The 19,855-nt window shown below is 47.6% G+C and overlaps 1 protein-coding gene across 1 annotated transcript in view; it reads left to right on the top strand.

Moving 5' to 3' along the window:
• The first annotated feature begins 446 nt into the window (after window positions 1-446).
• Window positions 447-19,855, top strand: part of LOC139056255 (sodium/glucose cotransporter 4-like) — a 60,796-nt gene continuing 41,387 nt past the window's right edge. Inside the window, exon 1 of the mRNA XM_070534329.1 lies at window positions 447-1,173. Coding sequence (XP_070390430.1) covers window positions 1,063-1,173 — 111 coding nt within the window. The 5' untranslated portion in view covers window positions 447-1,062. The remainder of the gene's footprint in view (window positions 1,174-19,855) is intronic.

The following is a 19,855-nucleotide window of genomic DNA, read 5'->3' as shown; positions in this document are numbered from 1 at the left end:
AAGGTAGCATCGAGCCTGTTGCAATTCGATCAGGAGAGAGCAGCTACACGGCTACCGCAGCAACCGAGAAGCCACTCCCCAGTAAAAACCTCGACGGAAACGGCGGCAAGAGCGCGGCAAAAGCGGAACTGTTTTCTCTTCTGACGCACGGCGGCGACCGTATATCGCGCTGTGCGATTCGCACGCACGCACGCGCGCCGGGAGGAGGAGGAGGGAGAGTACGCGAGAGAGGGAAGGGCGCGCCGTTGGGCGCACCTGAGGCGCAACGGTGCAGCAAGCGACGTCGCTGCTCGTGTAAAAGGTACGCACGGGGCAGTAGAGGGAGGAGGCGCCGGAGGCACATCACATCGCCACCTCTGCTCTCTCTCTCTCTCTCTCCCTTTCCACCACGCGCGCGCGCGCGCGCGAGCGAGCGCTCCAGCTTCGTTATAAACGCGTCGCCGCCGCTCCGGACAGCCTAGAAACGTAAGGACGTGCGACAGAGATAGGCGCACCCGGCGGCATCGCGGACGCCTTCGTTTGTTGTTTTGTTTTGCCGCTTCACTCAACCCTTTCGCGCGAACGACGCCGCGGGTCCTGTTAAGTGACTGATCCGCGTACACGGTAGCAGCCACGCTACCAGTTCCCCGGTGCAACGCACCGTCGCCTGCATCCCGACTAAAGTTCCCGAGTGGAAGTGAGCGAACTAAAACTGCGCGACAAAGCGTCGGCTGCGTTTATTGCTTCGTGCGGTCCGTCCCGTGCTGGCCGTTGTTTTCTGAAGACCCCCCGTCCCTTCCGTGAATGCTGGAACGGAAGAGGCTGCCGTCCTTTCCTCCCTCGACGACGAAGACGACCGAGAAAGATCGTTGCCCCCCGACGAATACAACATTTGTGCGCGAGACGACGCGATCGGTGCGGACAGAACGCCTCGTCCTTGTTTAGTGCGTGAGTGAGTGAGTGCGGTGTGATAGGGTGTTCTAGTTCTCTCGCTTTAGAGCGGTGTCCTATATTTTGGGGGAGGCGTTTAAATCCCGCCCTTTGGTTGTGCGTTAAAAAAGAAAATCCGGCATAAAAGTCATCATGGAGGAAACGGCGGGTGACAAGACGTCCTTCAAAAGCGTCAACTTGGAATCGTGGGACATTGTGGTGATCGTCGCGTACTTCGTGGGAGTGATGGTCGTTGGCATCTGGGTGAGTGTGCGATCGTCTCCCCGCATCCTCGTGATTGACGCGTCAAAAGCCGCGCGGAGTGTGAGTGCACTAATAATAACAATAGAAACAAAAGAATAATTGCAGCGACCTTCGAACGCCGTCGGACGGGCTCGCAGACGTGCTTTGCGCACGCTAGGAAGCATGAAAACAAACATGCCGCGATGCCTCCGTAGAACAGGCGCGACAATTGTACAGCCACCGTACCTAACCCGAACAATGCATAGACACATCGATAGCGACTTAAATTTAGCGAACCCGTGAAGTATGGCGCCCAAATCGAATGCTGTGAAAGAAAGACGCGTTAAGCTATAGTATGCGTTCAAGGCTCCTCGCCAGAGTTCTCTGGCACCATCCGTAGCAAACGCATACACACACGAACACACAAGAGGGGGTTTGCGTGAGGTGCGTTTTGATTAAGTATGTCGGCGGCTGTATACGAAAGAACGGACACTCGGATGCCCGTAAACTTCTGTGTCATCCCGTCATTCATTTTGAGTGTGTGCTCGACCTTTGCTCGCGCTCGACTGTTTTGCGCCGCTTTCATCTGTCCTGGTATCACCGCACTACTTCGGTCAAAAAGTTTGACTAAATGTTTCGCGGATTCAATAAAAAAAAAAAAGAGGGGTGAAGAGCGATATCTGCAGCGTGACGTTCCCGATCACGAGTAAAACAGTTTATGAAAATAATTTCCGGTCGTCAATGGGCGTGCGGGTATACTTTCGCGTTTCTTGACATGTCGCGAAGTTGCCGCGTTTTTTTCTCTTCTTCCCTTTGGATTCGGCCAGAGTCGCATTGCACGGTTTATGTGCAACGAAACGCTGTCAGACTTGTTAGTTTACGCGAAATACCCGAGAGTTTGCTCCATCGAGAGAGAGAGAGAGAGAAAAACTTTATTGGTTCTATCAAGGAGGTTAGCGGTGAGCCGTCTTGCGCTTGCTGCCTGGCTTCTCAGCATGGGTGTGCCCCTATTCCAGGGCTCCACTGAGCCTGGCCACTTCGCACGCGTGCTGCACGATCGCCCTTTGGGCGGTGAGCTCGCTGCTGGTGAGCAGGCCCTCCCATTGCTCCGCACTCGGGTTTTTATGTTTATGGAATGTGTAGTTATGCTTACATTCCCATGTTATGTGGTAAAGAGTTGGTATTTCTCCGCACCATGGGCAGGAGTTTCTGTATTGTGTCGGGTACATTTTACTTAATATGTGTAGATTATAGAAAGTTCCGGTTTGTAGCCTTCTCCAGTCGGCTGCTTCCTGTTGTGTAAGTAGTGTGTGTGGCGGAGGATATTTGATTCTCTGCCCTCTATAGTAGTTTAATATTTCCGCACACGTCGGCTCCACCGTTGTAGGGTTCTCGAGAGGCTCTATCTGTCCAGCTCGGTATGTGATCTCGCGAACTAGACTGTCTGCTCTCACGTTCCCTTCTATCCCGGTATGGGCCGGTATCCAGAAAAGTTTGTGTGTCACTTTATTTCCGAGGGTTCCTGCTCCGAGGAGGATTCGCAGGGCCTCTTTACAGACTCTTCCCTGCATGTAATGCCTGCATGCAGCTTTGGAGTCTGTTAATATGGTCAATGATCTGTTACTTCGGTAGCCTTCGGTCGCTGCAAGCGCTATGGCGACCTCTTCCCCCTCCGCTACCGTGCAACTCCATCGAAAGAATTGACGAAGGGACGTAATGGTGGACTTCGCGACCTATGCACGTTATTGTTGCACTTAAATTTAACCGGTCGCGTTGAAGAGTTTACACGTACAGAAACGGCGCCGCATTTGCTACTCTTGCGTGACCTGAGGCTTGACTGTGTCGAGAGCAGCGGCAGGTGAACGTAACGCTGGATCGAGCAGATGCACTACACGTATGACCTCGTGTGTGGGTGTTCCAGTTGGTGTTATATGCTTTGAGAGAGTAGAGGATATTTAAAACTGGAAAGAGTTCTTTTTTCTTTCTTGTTTCCTTACCGGCATGAATGAGAGTGCGGTGAAGACACGGGTTGTATACGTGGCAAGGATAACTGGCATTTAAACAGACAAAGTTTATGATTGTGCATAACTTCTGGAGGCGTGAAAACTGTTCACTTGCAGGTGTGCGTACTCTTAAACTGCGTTTTCCGCTTCCAAATATCTAAATAATTATTTTTGTCGTTTAAAGGGGGTGTTCATTCTCGCCATGGGGCCGGTTCATTCTTTAAGCACTTCTTACCTTCATTTTACTGACAATGTTGTTTCTACAGTTTCCTATGAGCGTTGTTGCAGTTAACGTGGTTTCAAATGACATGACGGCTGCGCGATGAATATGGCGACTATCGTACGTGTATGGCAAAAAAACGTTTGTGCACGTGATGTCCGCTCGAACTGCTCTGCCCTTCTCCCGCATCGAGACATTGGTCGTTTGCCCAAGCATAGGAATAACCCGTGTCCCAATTTCTTATCTTCGTAGTCCAGCCGATTGTTTTCTTTCTCTCCAACAGTGCATGCCTTCCCTTTAGACGCATTCCGTTCTTCGATAGGCAGCCGCATATCTGTCTCACTCGTTACGTGTTCCGTCCAGCCCATTTATTTTTCTTAAGGTTATCGTGAAGGTTACCTACTTGAATTTGAACTCTGAACGATGCCGCTATCTCGTTGTCACTTAGCGTGCGCGATAGTTACGATTGCGAAAAACGACATGACACAGTTGGAATAAGGGTTGTACGTAGAAGGGCTGGAACAATAAAGTTTTCGAAGCGAAATGAATAATGTTCTGGAAAAATTTGGCTCTGAATTCGGAATTTAATATAAAATATATATATATATTTTTCTCTACGTAGCGGGACCAGGATACAATGAATTAAAAAAAAAGAAAGATAACATAGATGCTTTCGTCGGAGGTAAATCAGGGGGAACTCAACTGGCCAGCTCCCGAACGAACGCGATTAATCATGGACGGTTAACGCAATTCGTATATATTCGGGGCGAAGTGCGAAAACACCCGTGTACTTAGATTTAGGTGCACGTTAAAGAACGCCAGGTGGTCGAAATTTCCGGAGTCCTCCACTATACGGCGTGCCTCACAATCAGAAAGTGGTTTTGGCACGTAAAACCCCATAATTTAATCATTTTTTTTTCAATTCGTATAGTTGTAATCGCTCGGGTGTTGATTGCACGAGACAGAAAAAAAAAAAAATCCGGGGCCTCGTTAACAGGCTGTAGTGATTTCATTTGCGTCCGGTGGGCGGCCAAATCGATTACGCGAAAATGTCAAAAGTTTTAACCGAATTGCTCTGCACGAACGTAAAAAAAAAGAAAAAAAAACTAGAACTATCTTGATTCGTGTTTGAGATCACGAACATTCTCCACAGCGCAAGCCGAAAGAGTAGCTATAGTATAGTAGCTATAGTATAGTAGCTATAGTATAGTAGCTATAGTATAGTAGCTATAGTATAGTAGCTATAGCTATAGTAGCTATAGCTATATAGTATAGTATATAGTATATATAGTAGCTATAGCTATAGTATAGTAGCTATAGCCTTCAGTGACGCTTCCTGAAAAAGAGATAGCTTTTCTGAAGCGATAGGGAGGTCGTGATGTCACGATGGGCCATTCTTGGTTGCATCTATTTAAAGTTCTGTTTCTTCAAAAAACATTTAGTTGGAAGTAGCGCCTTGTTTGTCGTACTTGTTATTCTTTCGTCCGCGTCTTCGTAGCGCTCATTTCATCAAGTATGCGTAACCGACTCACCCACATCAAGCTTCTGCTAGCTATAGGGGGTTCGCGTAGGTCGCCAGCACGTACGCAGGGCTGCCGTATCGTTCCCTCCGCCTGCCGCGAGCCACTGTCGAACTGGGCGAGGGCGAAGGGAATCGTGCCTAATGACGCGCACTGACCGCGAAGCCACGCTGCTTAGCCGAAGCGGTGCAATCTTTACAGCCGGCGCACTAAGTGCTCTCGCGGAGAGCGAGGTCGCCCACGTGTCGCGAGCATTGCCCATCGGTTTCGCTTGGTTCGAATCGAGGCAGGAAAAAACAAAGAGCGAAGGAGGAAGAACGTGGGCTGGTGCCTTTGCAACCGATGTTGCCGAGCAGCAAAGGGGTGTGCGACGTGTCTTGGTTGACTCTTGCATGCCTGTGGGAAGCTCTCCTACCGTGCGCCCGTTCCGAGTAGAGGAATTACGCGGTTGCCAATTGTAGATCGGATTATGTCGGTGCGAGGAACCGCGTAGCGTTTGCAAATGTATCGGAATCGCGCTTGGTGATTGTAAACAAGGACTGTAGACACGTCAAGCTGTTGAAGGATAGCTTTCTTATTTACAGTCCCTCCATCTGCAAATGTACAGGAGTGCAAGTAAACAATTTAATTTCATTTCATAGTGTAACGCTGGTTCTCAGGCTTCTAGCGCTTCCATACCTCCTCCTCCTTCTTCCTTTTTTTTTTTACTGCGTAAGGCAGCGAGAACTTCACCTTGGTGCCGTTTGTTTTGTGTTTTGTGTTTTATTTTCTACTGCCAAAACAGGGCGGGGGGTGGGGGTGGGGGTGGAAGCAATGATTGTCATACTAGGTATCGGTTTATCGCGATGATAAAGACCCGCCTCGGTGGCGTTCTGCTGCCGAGCACGAGGTCACGGGTACGATTACCATGCCAACCGCACTCCGATGGAGACGGCATGTAAGGACGCCCGCTCACCGTGCTTTGGAAGGACGTTAAAGAATCTCGTGTGCCCCTAAAAAAAAAGTTAATTCGTAGCCCTCCTCTAAGGCGTCCCGCATAAGCTACTGGGCAGCTTCGGGACGTTCAAGCCCAGAATTTATTTCGGCTAGAGTAGATATAATTTAATTAGATTAGATAACGTGGCGCTAAAGCGAATGTTGGGAGTAGCTCGCCGTTAAACTGTTGTCGTGCGTCGCGCTTTTTTGCGCTCTTGCGTTTCTTGGTTTTGATTTCATTTAATTATTTTTTGAAAGTGCCTAAAAACAGCTTTACGCCTTAATATTGGTGCACTTGTGTTGCGCAAAGAACATAAAACCGGCTTTAGAATGCACGACATGTCACTGTGTATGAGAAAGAGGGGAAGTGCATTTTTTTTTAATGATCGCTAACGAGGTTTCCATCCAACGCGAAGCGATCCAAGGGGGAAGGTCGTACCGTTTGTGTTGAATAATGCATTTTAGTTTATCCGTACACAGAACACGCGTACAGCGTGTAGAAGCGCGGTGTGTAAAGTATATCGCCAAGAAGCCCGGTGCAACCTTGTGTGTTCTTGGCAAGCTTATTTTGTGTTTCATCGCGTAGCTCTGTTGGCTAGAATGATAATGCATTACACCTGAGTGGCTACAACCGGAAAAATATGGTGTGAACCTCGCGAGACAGAATGAGAGCTTTAATGACTGGAAAAGAAGCGGTGAGCTTGGTTTGAGCCGGTTTGTTCTATTCTAGGCAACTATACTCGCAGTCAGAATAAAGGGGGAGATCAAAATAAGATTGAAATGAAGGAAAGGACGATGAAGGCGTTTAGGAAGGAAACGATTTTGATGCACGTGAATGAAGAAGAAAGCTGGAATCACTTTTTACAGTCCGAAATGAAGCTCACCGTCAGAAAAGCCTCAGTGGCCTTCATGGGGTGGGTGGCAGAAGAAGACTCCGTGTCGGGTTCACGTGTCCGCGTCGTGGTGTCAGGATCACGGGAAAACCCGTTATCGATATAACTTCGAGAACCAAACAGTCTTTACAGCCGACAGTGTCAGAGAAAAAAAAGTGAAAGTGGCACCAAGTGGTTGAGCCGTTCTTGCTGGAGAGTGTTAACAACTACAAACACTGAAAAGCAACGTCGCACTGTGGTCTTCTTTTTTTTCTCTTTCTTTTTGGGGACTCCGATGCGCTGAAGTCACGTGCTTTCCCACCACAAGAGAACACGTGGGAAAGTTTAAACAGGATCTGTAAACTACCCTTTGCAGGTGTTTACTTTCATTTCTTGTTCGTTCGTTCGTCGACACTTTTGCTTCTATGAATCTTTGACGGTCGTAAGTATCTACTCGGCCACGAGTGCACTTAGCTCTTGTCTTCTATCAATGCCAGTGGTATTTGCATATGATCTCCATTATTGAGGTCTTGTCAGCCTAGTAAATCAACGCCGAAACCTAATTACAATGTAGCCACTCGGTGAAGCTGAAGGGTTCTGTGACGGAGACCTGTTATCTTTAGCGATGACGATCTTGCCATCATGGAAGAGGAAGTATAACATCACGTAAACTATGTGCACTTGTTTCCCCACTAAAAAAACGTTTCTTAACATTTTCTGCTCTGAATCTGAGAGGCGGGACACCAGCATCAGGGTCGGCAGGCATCCCGTGTTTTTCTTCTCATTGTGCCCGATGCCCTCAGCTTGACAAAATTGAGAACCACGATTTGCTTTCTTAAGAAAGCAACGAACAAAAACAAACCCTACCAGGACGCTTATCTCACCACAATTGAAGGAAGACTTTTGCACGGCAGACCGGGCGTCCACAGCTGCCAGTGTCCCAGTCGTGTCCACAAGGCCGGGCCAGAACACCGGTTCGAGCATCACATTAGATGAGCTCTTGAGAACTGCGAACTACTTGCCTATTGTCATCACTTCGCAAACTTTAAAACGCTTCGAGCATCATGCAGCATACACTATACTCCGTCGAAGTGCCATTAAAATATCTTGCTCTTACAGAAACTGTGAATTAGTTTGTATGTTTCCGCGCTGACAGCGACATGGTCCACTGGACTGGTTCGGCTAACGAGTGTTCTACGACCCTGCGCGACGGCATGCCGTGTGTAAAGAACGGGTTCTCTGCAACGACTCGATAACGAGGCCACGGCGATCAAAGTTTGCATGCGTCGGTGGTCGCCCTTTTCTCGGCGCCGCGATGTTCCCACGGGAAAGCATTTGAATTCAAGGCCACTGCATCACGACTTGGATGAAACACTAACGTGTGCATTACTGTTTGATTCAATATGACAAAGACAAGCATAGCCTGCTTTTCTTCTCCTCGTGTAAGAGCGGATTCTCGTCATTCACCGCTCGTTCGTTAGTCTTTCCGACAAGTTATTGCTTGTGCCTTGTTTTCCGAAATTGAAGTTATACAAACCTTCTTTCAGCCGTCCTGGAAAGATTCGAATGCGGCTGTCAACAACTGAGATTTTGCAAACTCCTGGTAGTTGGCTGCCCGGCAGAGAACCGCTATGACAGGGAGCTTTCGTCCACGTTAGTTTCTTTATATTAAAAGGTGCTTTCTGTAAGCAGTCTGTTAATATGTATGATTTCAGTTCTGAACTGTCAAGACCCTAAGGCCTTTGCCCAGGCAAATGTGCCCAGCATACTTTAAAGGACGTCTGCCTCCGTCGGACGCCTGCTTACGACCAGACGATAATTGTGGCATTGGAATTCTGACGAGAGCAACAGAAGACAGACTGCATGACCACGGTGCCAGCACTGCACTCTATCGACCGTTCGCGTAGGGCGGCGCGCCATGCTGCAACCGCCAGACGCACTCGTCCTTTTCGTCTCCATTCTCTTCGTCCTTTGCTGCCGCAATGACGTGAGTGATTACGAGTCTGCAGCCGCTCTGTCATATCTTGGGGCAGCGTGTCTTCTTTTTTTCTTTTTTCTTACGCCTGCGACAGCCTTTCAAGGCAGCTTCCACCGCCTCGCGTCTCGCTGCCTATCGCACCTTGTTATCAGTGTGGGCATAAGCGCTATCGGGATCGTGCTCGTCATTCTGGCAGTAGGGCTCTTTTGTTTTTAACGAACAAGGTCTCATTTGTGGCAGGGAGAACCTGCGCTCACCAGCGCTCAAGTATTACGGGAAGTTCAAAAGATAATGTCGTCGTACCTTGCTCTTCAGGCCCAAGCCTCCCGCGTAAGCCCATCGGGACACTATCTGTAGATCTTTAACTTGGCCGGTTGGGCGTGGGTTGGCACGAAAAATATGTTTGGCTTACCCATCGCAATGGATGGACTTCTTGTGGTTACTGAAACTACAGCTTAATTGAGGCGTCGAACTACCGCACCCGGCAAGCCTCTGGGGTGCACATTATCTGCTGCCAAATTCGACGACAGCATGTCGTTGTCTGCGGCAGGCTGTTGAAGTTTGCGTTTATACCCACCTGTATCAGAAGGTTACTGAGCGCTGGATACTAATTCCGGCTGCCTCAGCTCCCGATTTGGAATTCGGATTGTACAGGTTGCTTACTAAAACAGATTACCTTAGGTAATGTAGATTAATAGGTATATAGATAATACTTATTGCTATATTACCTTATCCTTTGATCATTTGGAGTGTCCAATTAGTTCAGGTCTGCTATTAGACTTGACCGTAAAAGAAAGCTTGCTTTAAGAGGAAGCTTTAGCTCGAGTGCTCCTATCTAAATACATGTAAAAGGAGAATTCGTTTTTCTCGGCAACCACTGCACTAAATTTGACGAGGTTTGTTGCATTTAAAAGACACACTTAAAATCTAGTGACTGTTGGTTTTGAATTTTCGAGTTAGGTCGTCAATTTTTTATTAAAAATTGGCAAAAATCGTAAATTTTGAGAAAACGAAACTATCAAGTTTACAACTCTGTAACTCAACGACTAAAAATGATAATACAATTCTGTGAATTGCATCTAATAGTACATCTAAAGCGGACAAAATTGATTTGTTACACATGAATATAAAAAATTTAATCATAGGGAAATAAAACTTTTGCAAAACCCTTGTAACCAACGTAACAAATTCACGTAAGATGTAAAATGACATATTGAATTTGTCCGCTTTAAATGATCTAATAGATGCCGTTTACAGAACCGCGATATCAGTTCTTGATGCAGAGCTATGAATTTGTAAACTTCGTGCTTCTATTTTTTTCAAACGGTCAAATATTTGAGAATCGATTTAAGAAAATTCAAGCCCCAAATCGAAATTCCGCTTCCAACAGTCACTAGAATTTAACTTTCTCTTTCAAATGCAACAAATGTTATCAATATCGGTGCAGGGGTTATCTCATAAAAACGTTTTTGCGTTTTACATGTATTTGAATAGGCCGCGTCGGAGTTGGGCCCGAGCTAAAGCTTCCTCTTAACGAGGAGTGCGGAAGAATAGTCAGTTTCTAGTAACCGCACCAATTATAGGAGCAAGCTTTACACAGTTTCTTATTATACGCACTATGTCCAGTATATCCACGCTGTCACATACACGCAGAGTGTTCAATGCTATCGTTACACCCCGACCAGCGCAGAGCGGCTGGTTTCACAATGTGGAAAAACAGGACACGTTCCCTAACTATGGCTATCTGAGATGATCGCCGCGTGAATAACGTTGCGCAGGACGGGTGCGCGAGGGCGCATGCGCACACACCAGTTTCCCTTACGCGGAATGCGCAAGAATGAAAAGTGGGGGAACGTCCTGGCATTCGATTAACCTCTACACACGGATCCTAAGATGCACGTCGGATCCGCATTTTTTTTTTGCGCCTCAAATTAGCGTTTTCAGCACTAGTTCGAAACGAGCTGGTTGTTCAAGTGTGTTACTCGCTAACTTAAAGCGAGTTTTACACAAGGAATTTCAAAATTTCATTAAATTTTATTCTTTGGTAGCGCCGCTCCATGTGATCTTCTCGAGAAGAACTCGTGAAATGAATATTTCCTTTTGGCGGGGGCTCATCGGTCTTTAAAGAAGCAACGTTCTTACTCTGAAATGAAAAAAAAAAGAAACCGAAACCAATAAGTCGTCCTTATTGAGTTCTGAAGGAAGTCCTTTCATTTTTTGCATCGCGTTTACCAAATAACGTCGAAAACGTGCTTCCCGCGTGTCACAGAAGACGTAAATGTTGATGTGAGCCAATAGTTCAACTAACACAGCCACTTCGCTGAGGGAATAACGTACGCAGCCAATCGTAACTAAAGCACCGTTCTCAATTAAAGGCACTGCGAAACTGCATCTTAATCTCTCATATAGGATTTACTTATTAATGAAAGGAAAATAAGACATCCAGTCAAACGTAGCTAAGTGATTTATTTACCACACGGAAATTAGACTGTACACTTCCTTATGATTTCTTTTCATGCCAATAGAGGGCTTGCACATGAAATTTCAGACCTCATGTTCGTCTTCGAGTGCGCTTGTGTAGATGGGTGAGCCTGAAACAAGCAGATTAAGCGTAGCCTTTTGCCATACTGGTAGTACTCCCAACATCGCTGCTGCGACTCCGAAGTGAGACATTATGCCAAGGTCTTCGCAGAATAACTTACCTTGCGTTTATTTTGCATGAGGTTGATGCCCGGTTGAACCATTTTCTATCTACAAAAAGAAATTAAAGTTCTCTGCAACTTGTGACACCACGCTGAAGGAGGAGAGAAAACATGAGGTGAAAGGCAGAGAGCTTACCCAGATAAAGTGTCTGGTTTGCTACCCTACACAGGGATATGGGGTAAGGACAGGAAATATAATAAAACAGGAGAAGACAAGTAAAAAAAGAATGCATCAGTTCGCACATTCTACAGTTTTTCAATGAGTCCCGTTTCTTTTAAAAGGCACACTAGGGATTTTAAAGCAGTTAGAGCCGATGTAGGCGGGGACTAGGGTCCAAAACTTCTGGCTTCCATAAGGGGATGGTTGTGAATCTCGTCGAGCGCGGTGCTGATGACCTTTCTTTCTGAATTGAAACGACGATAGCTACACAGAAAGTGCGCCCTAGCGTCTAAATGCACCCGCATACTTCACATTCTGGACTTGTGGCCATTCCGATCAGGTAGAAGTACGCATTAGTAAAGGCTACTCGAAGCGACAGATGACAAATGAGTTACCTCCAGTCGTGGCACGCGACGTGGAAGGCATAGCTTCAGATCCAGGGAACAAAGGTCCTGGCTATAAGAGCCTGCCGAATTTCCCCGGGCCAACTTAAGCTCGCAAGCGAGGGCACGGAGCTTTCCAGCTGCGTCTGTTCTTCACAACTGGATAGCGGCGCAAACGCCACTGTTATGTGAGGACCGAGCGTCTGAGTCTGCTGGCTCGTTTCCAAGGATACCGCCATGGCAATGGAAACTATTTAAATACGATGTCATATCCTTTTTGAACTGCCAGATGGTAAATTTCTCGTGTTTCCGCGCTGACTCTTTTGTGGAGTCCACTGCGTAATGCAGAGAGCGAACTCTGGAGGGCGACCTTGTGTCACAAAAACCCTACACTTGTCGCTCGCCGATCCGGCTGCCAGGCGCAAGCCGACGGAGCACAGGGGGTCCGCTTTACGCTTCGCCCCGGCCTACAAGCGAGAGGTCTTTGCACAACATTTATTTATTCAGGGTTGGTCAGCCCGAGCAAGACGCCCGTGTATCGGTGCGTCGGCAATCACGAAGCAACTCGTTTAAGGGGGATAACAAGCATTTAATCATACACAAAACTGATCACGGACAATAAGGTAACAAAGAACTCAAAGTAAGAACGAACAGAATTGGCGAGAAGTACAGACAATTGGGAACACGACAAGAACACACAATAATCAGGCAGGGTTACAACAACAGTAAACCAATGAGTTTAGAGGCAAACGAGTCGTTTATAGTTAACAGAAAAGAAGAAGAGGACAAGCCGGCGGACAGACCATATCGGAGCTCAGCGAAGAACGGGGACGGCTCGTGTGGCAGTCGTTGCGGCGATGGCTCGAAGGCGGCGGGCCCGGTGCGATGAAACGCGCGCCTCGCCGTCAGGAATTCGGCCCCGCACGCCGCAAGGACTCACACAACCTTCTTCACTGCCTGTCTCCAACCGACTGTGCCCCTTCCCACCGAACTGCCAACGAGCTGGCGGAGGGAAGACGCTGGTGAAAGGCAGTGCTGTGCCCATCGGTTATTTACGGGCGTTTTTTTCTCGGCGCCACCGAAGACAGCATGCGCACTGTCGATTTATGGCCCCGGTCGTCTCCGCGATCCCGACCAGCGGAAGCGACCGAACAGTGGACACAGGGCGCACAACTCTCTTCGCCGTGCGCTCTGCCTGCTCCACTCTGGTAATTTTACACCGCGGCCAAACCCCGACTCCGTCGAAGGGGACAGCGAAGCCGCCTCTGAAGACAGCCGCTTGCGCGGCTCACAAAGCCGACCGTCTCCAGATGCCCCTCGACCCCGGGCAGTCCTCTCCGCCCTCTCTCGCGGCCTCCTCCCGTAGCCTCTGACGGGATGCCCGAAAACGCACTCTAAAGAAATATATATATATATATAACATGGTTCGCGCCGGCCTGTGACACCTTGGAATCGCAGAAGTCGGACCATTTCTGGGGCGTTTCCTGATTGATCAATTCAATTTCGGCACTCAGAGCTGCAAGTTCGATGCCCGTCGTTGATGTCAAGTGCGATTTCCTGAATTTTATCCCTGGAGATTTTTCTGGGACAAATACTGCAACTGCTGAACTAGAGTGCACGACCGACCCATGGGCCTAAACATGTGAGCGGTCACTGTGGACTTCCTGCAGTGGCAATAGTGCTACTACAATAATGCTACTAGTAGCAAAATGCCTCCTTCAGTGCTGCTGGCGACATTTGCGCCTTCTTCTTGGTGCCTGGAATGGTAAGGCACAGTCCAGGCGAATGCAGAAATCCCAGTGGCAACGAAGGCCATGCTGCTGGGACGTAATTCGATACTAGTGATGCTCCGCGAGTAGTCTGGAGACGGCTAGGATTCGTATGGGCCTAGTTGTTGACAGTCAAGCAAGATGGGGAAAGAGTATCCTTGCGACATACCCAATTTGTCGAATAGCAGGTGTGCAATATCAGGCAGCTTGGTTTCGTACATGGCAGTCGACGCTCTAAGAGACCACGCTGCCGGATATTATACATCTGCTATGTTGTTACCACCACTGATTTATTCTTTGCAGGCCTATGGTTACGGCACGAAAACTGCCTGGCAACCGATTGCGTAAGGTTGTGTCGCCATAAGTTTCGCGTGAATTTTACTTATTTTTTATAGGAAAGCGTTCGGGCTTATTTCCTACTCGCAGCATCTTATATCGTGCTTTGAAGCCATGCAACGACTTTGCATTTGGAAATTTTCCAGCTGTGCCCGAGGGCTTTTCCATCCGTTTGCGTTCTTGCTGTTTACGCACACGCAGACACATTTCTCCCAGATCTATCTGACAGAGGACAGATATAAGATGAAATAAGATGAATTCTATAACGCTTACATCATGGTTATTCTACATTCAGTTTACTGCGTTTGCTTCTTCCAACTTCAGCGTTTTATTCATTCCTTTCCTTCTTTTCTATTCTTTTTTTACGACACTATTGCGAGGAATCCTCACCACAGTTCTCGTTTATATGCATGACTGCTCCGAAACGGGACGTTTTGCTTTTTCTACCCGTTCCTTCGCGCTGCAGAGAGCAAGACATGCTCGTTGATATTGTAACTCGCAGCTGACAAGGACGAGTTTGATTACACTTTAGCGCTACATTTTTCGGGCGGCAAAGCAGCGAAACAAACAGAAATAAAGAACGTGTGTGAACAAGAGGACTCGCACCTATATCTGCTACTTGCTCAGAGAGCAGACTCCGTTCCCGAGCAAGCCGCATATGATGTGAATATTTCGTCGCCGTATTGCAGAAGCGTTGCTTCAGAAATAGCTGCATTCGTTTGCTCGCATCTCAAATGCCCTTGGTATGCGATGGAAATCTTGGAAGTGGTTTCGCACTCGGCTTTGGCTCTGCTGAATGCGCATTGCTCTAACGGACCACAAGCCTTAATTAAGCGATCTAGCATATGCGCTACCTGTACTCCCTATGTTGAGAAAAGAGGACCTTTGTGGTCGAAATGCGGTGAGATAAAATTTTTAATGACTGAAGAGGTTAAGTTGGCCGCAGGCTCTCTAGATAAGCATATCGAAAGAAGTTGAGAAAACTATAACGATAAAAAAAAGATAATTGACCCGTCCATACAATCTGAGGCGTATGCAGACACTCACGCAGGCAATCTACAAGACACGCACCTGAGATATCTTACGCAAGACGTGGTTGAGGTCTGTGGCGACAGTGCGGACGCAGTGCCATGGCCCAAGAAAATCCCGTAGTTGAAGGCCTTTTCCACTGTTAGCGCAAAGAATACGAATAAATTCAAGAAAATAAAGGCAATGGGCAAAAAAGGAAACAGGATAGCGATCATCCTGTCTCTCTCCTGTCACTTTTCATCTTTCGTAGCGTTGAAAACGTGGATGCTGATCGACAGCACCAACTGGCCCAACAAGATGCTCTTGGACCACGGGTAGTGGCTAGCAGGGCTTGTTGGTGCGAACACATTCTTTAGTGTGCCTCTTTTCTGTATCCCGTTATTCGTGCTGTTTAGTGCTAAAGAAAGCTCTTACAACTGACAGCTCGTGTTCTGAGGTTTATTCAAACAATGTTTAAAAGGTCCCTTGGAATGACGGGGGCTTCGTATATGTACCGCGCATTGAAAATCTGCACCCGTGACCATTGATGCTCGCTTTTTTCTTTTTTTCGCGAGAATTACAACAGGCTGCGCAGAAATCGCTGAGGCTGCACCATTCTTGCACGTCCGATCTGCTTCGTCACCTGATTCGCCGCGTGACGTCAGTACGAGCTTTTCCGCAGTCGTTCTCCGATGCCGCTCCCTCTCGCCCCTGCGGAAAGGGCGGGGTGTTTGCATCCGATGAGAGATACTTGACGTCTATCCATTGTCTGCTTGCGGCTTCCGCGAAGCAGCAAGCTGTGCTTCGTAGAAGAGAGAGGGAAAGAGATCATAAAGGAAGCACATTGAAGACACGAGGCGTAATATTCTTTTCTGTTTTACTGTTCTTGAAAGGTCATTGGGATCGGGCAGCTGGAGATGGACTTCAGAAAAAAAGAAGAGGAGTCGATCATTGTAGCATACCGCTCGCTTTTTTAGCATGATGAGAACGTCAGGGTTTGGAGGAACAGGGAAGAGCTGCGGTTACTGGCAGCTGAGGCAGAGATTGGTGTAGCTACCAAATAAGTTTGAAGAAAAGGAAGATTAGGACCACGTTTTCTTATAAGTTACTTTCTCGTTGTGAATACATGTTGTCGTTTGCATGTGACATTGCATGTTTGCATGTGACATTTGCATTGACATTGGGCTCAGCAACATCTCAGCTTAGGAGCGGGCAGTTCAACGTGCCACGACAAGCTAGCATCTGAAAGGGGGGGAACGATCACCAGGGAACCGGGCCAGATATGACGTGGAAGAACAATAACTGATATGCACACACACATGTTATTTCAAGTGACACAGGGAAAATGTAGGGGACAGCACACCTGTAAGGAAAAAAAAAAAGACGTATTCGACGGTAAGCATTGAAAAGTGTCATTTTCGTCAAGGTGTCACTAAATTGGTCTATTGTCGGAGGGCGAGATAGGAAACGTGAGATTGCGTTTCATGGCTTTGTTTATTCTTGCTCTGTGCAGAAAAAAAACCTGGCAGGTTCACTTGCTGATGTTACATGCGACTGTGCCATTATTGCAACGAGTAACGCATCTTGTCGTAAGTCCGTTGATAAACTAGCGCCCCAACAACGATTTGTAGGGGGCAACGGTACTACATTTCTGCGTTCCACGACCAAGACGGAGCGTCTAGTCATGTCCACTGTCTCGGCTAGGTCGACGTCGTCTAGATCACGTCACTGCCTGCGAGCGACATTTCACTTTAGTTCCTATGTACCATCAAACGTCGCATTCCCACAAGCGAACGGTATAAAAGACTCTTCGGGGGCGTACGCCAGGCATATGCATGATTGAACCGTGCAGCCGGTGTCTGTACATCGGCGACGCAAAAGCTTTTTTCCGAGCTGCTATAGAGCCCGCGAAACTCTCCATGTTGCCCAAGGCCACCCAGCGCTGTAGAAGCAGGAAATATTTGCCAGAGCAGACGTGGTCTGTATCAGCGAGAGCTTACGCCAAGTGGCATTGCAGAGGAAAAAGAAAAAAAAAGAAAGAAAATCGCGATGGACTGAAACTGACCGTCTGTCGTGTGGTGTTTCCGACTGGGAGGTAATTGGTGATAGCAGAAAGGCTCAGGTGGGGCTGGACCCGTATAGGACACTTGAGCTGTCTATCGACGGTTTTTTTTTTCCCTTATCAGGTGTTGACGAATATGTTGATAAGAGAGGGAATGAAGCCACTTCAGAGATTGCGGGAAGGGTGACCTCACTGCCGCTTCAATGGTGACGAATTCGAAAGACTGCCCGCCGCACCACGAGAATAGCGTGCGACCTTTGCGCTCAGTTGCCGTGGTGTAACCAGTCTATCACGCTGTTCCTGCCATCCAGGCGTTACAGCGCTTGAACGCGATTCTGAACGCTACGATCTCGCCACACTTTAGAAAAAATGCCGCACTCGTGTCGTTCTCCTCTGTCAGCTTTGACGGCGGGCAAAGTTTTCTGCAAGCAATGCACCCCTACCCACGACGCTTCTAGAAATTCTGAAAATAAATGGTTTGAAAACTTCTATAATTCGCAACCTAAGCAGGCATGTAGCCTACAGAAGAAGGGGGAGAGGGAACGGGGGGGGGGGTGTAATAAGGAATATATTCTGGAATTAAGTACGGAATCCTATGCTTTGTATACGTTGTATAATTTGTATACGTCGTAACCTTAAAGCTACACTAAGAAAAATCACTAAATCGGTTTCTAATGACACAGCATCCTTTAAAAATTTTATTTTTGTAAATTTCCCGGCAAGACTTTCATTATTATTAGGAGACAAAATGAAGGACAAACTACCACTTTTCAAATTTCGCGTAGCGAGCTCAGTGTCGGCACGTCAGTGCAACGTCAGAGATCTCAGTTTTCTTTTTTCGCTGTATTTGCGTCGATCCGACGCAGTGAATGTTCACGGAACTTGCTAATTACAGTCCTTGGCTGTTTGAAGTTTCAGTGAAGCGTTTATATACCCATAACAAATTCAACAGGCCGAAGCCGGCGTAGTCGAAATCCGTGACGTCACGCCACGCCGTTGCGGAAACTTCAAGGCGCCATCGCCAACTGTCTTTTGTCATTGCGTCCATACTGGCTTACCAAGTATTTTCGCATGTGCCTAAACGAGGTTTCTTCTTTTGGTATTGTAGAAAAGCATAATTTACTGAGAGACGCGAAGAGAGCGGTGTGTATCAGAGAACAAACAAGGATAGCCGATATTTTAATTGACATTAAGAGAAGAATATGGAGCTGGACAGGCCATGTACTGCATAGGATAGATAACCAATGGATCATAAGAGTTACAGAATGGGTGACGAGAGAAGGGAAGTGCAGTCGAGAGAGAGCAAGGACAGGAAAGGCAGGGAGGTCAGCCACACGAGCACCCGGTTTGCTACCCTACAGTGGGGGTGGGGGAAGGGGGAATAGAAAGACTAAAAGAGGGAGAGAGTGAGGATGGCATGAAACTAAGTGGGGCGACGAAATGACGAGATACGCACGCGCAAGTTGGAATCGGTTGACGCAGGACAGTGGTAATTGGAAATCGCAGGAGGAGGCATTCGTCCTGCAGCGGACGTAAAGAATAGGTTGATGATGATGGCGATAATTTAGTAATACAGCTCGAATACTTTCTTTCTCTTTAGTGCCCTTCTAATAATGCAAGCGTCTCAGGCACTTCTAAATTCTCGGGTTCCGAAAAGTCACTCAGGCCACACAAATGAGACGGAGCTCTAATCGCCAAGCCGACGCCTTCGTCTTGTCAACCAATCGAAATAGATTGCGGTGCGAGACGATCAGCTCGTTTGCCCCTTTTTCTTTTTCTTAACCGCGCGCTGAGCTGCGCGAACGCATGTCGACAGCACTCGTCGCCGCCGGCGTTGACGCTGTTCTTTTGCGTTTCTGCATTCGCTGCCGTGCCTTCGCACGAGGCTCAAGAACGAGAAAGGTTGCGCACAGAGCTCGAAGGACAATCGTTTCCTTCTTTTCTTTCTTTCTTTCTTTCTTTCTTTCTTTCTTTCTTTCTTTCTTTCTTTCTTTCTTTCTTCCTTTCTTTCTTTCTTTCTTTCTTTCTTTCTTTCTTTTTTTTGGCGCTACGATTTCGCCACTTGGAGCCTTGCCTCTCCGAGTTAGACTTTCCTTCCGAGCGCCGCTGCACCGCTCGGAAGCGCGCCCTTCGCGGAGCGCCCGTGGCTGCGGCGAGAAAATAAATATTCGGAGGTCGGACCCGTCGACTTGGACCTTGCCCGGCGTGAGCTTACGGCGCTGCTTTCGGCGGCCGCCGCTCAAGGCCACGTGCTTCTCTTTCGCGGTCGAAAGTTTTCGCCCGGAGGTGTGCGCCAAGTATTAATTGTTTCGAGCTATAGTTGGCGATTGCTATACGTCGCCGCATGTTGTGTAAACCTAGATTTATTTTCCCGTTGATTAAGGATGCCCGGGCGGTCCAAATAGATGCCGAGTCACCCGCACTACGGCGCGCGTCCTAATAAGATCGCGGTTCTGGTGTTTTAAGAGGAAGCTTTAACTCGGGTCCAACTGCGACGCGGCCAATCCAAGTACATGTAAAACGCAGAAACGTTTTTCTGATGTAACCCCTGAACCAATTTTAGTGAAACTTGCGGCATTTGAAAGAGAAAGCTAAATTATATTGACCTTTTGAAATGGAACTTCGATCAAGGGCCTAAATTTCATTAAGAAGATATTCAGAAATTCGAAAGTCTGAAATATATAGAAGCACGATGTTTACAAATTAGTGATTCTG

This window comes from Dermacentor albipictus, chromosome 2 (genome assembly GCF_038994185.2).
Source record: "Dermacentor albipictus isolate Rhodes 1998 colony chromosome 2, USDA_Dalb.pri_finalv2, whole genome shotgun sequence".
Taxonomy (NCBI): domain Eukaryota; kingdom Metazoa; phylum Arthropoda; class Arachnida; order Ixodida; family Ixodidae; genus Dermacentor; species Dermacentor albipictus.
The sequence above is the reverse complement of the archived record's forward strand: the minus strand, read 5'-3'. Positions and strand labels throughout refer to the sequence as shown.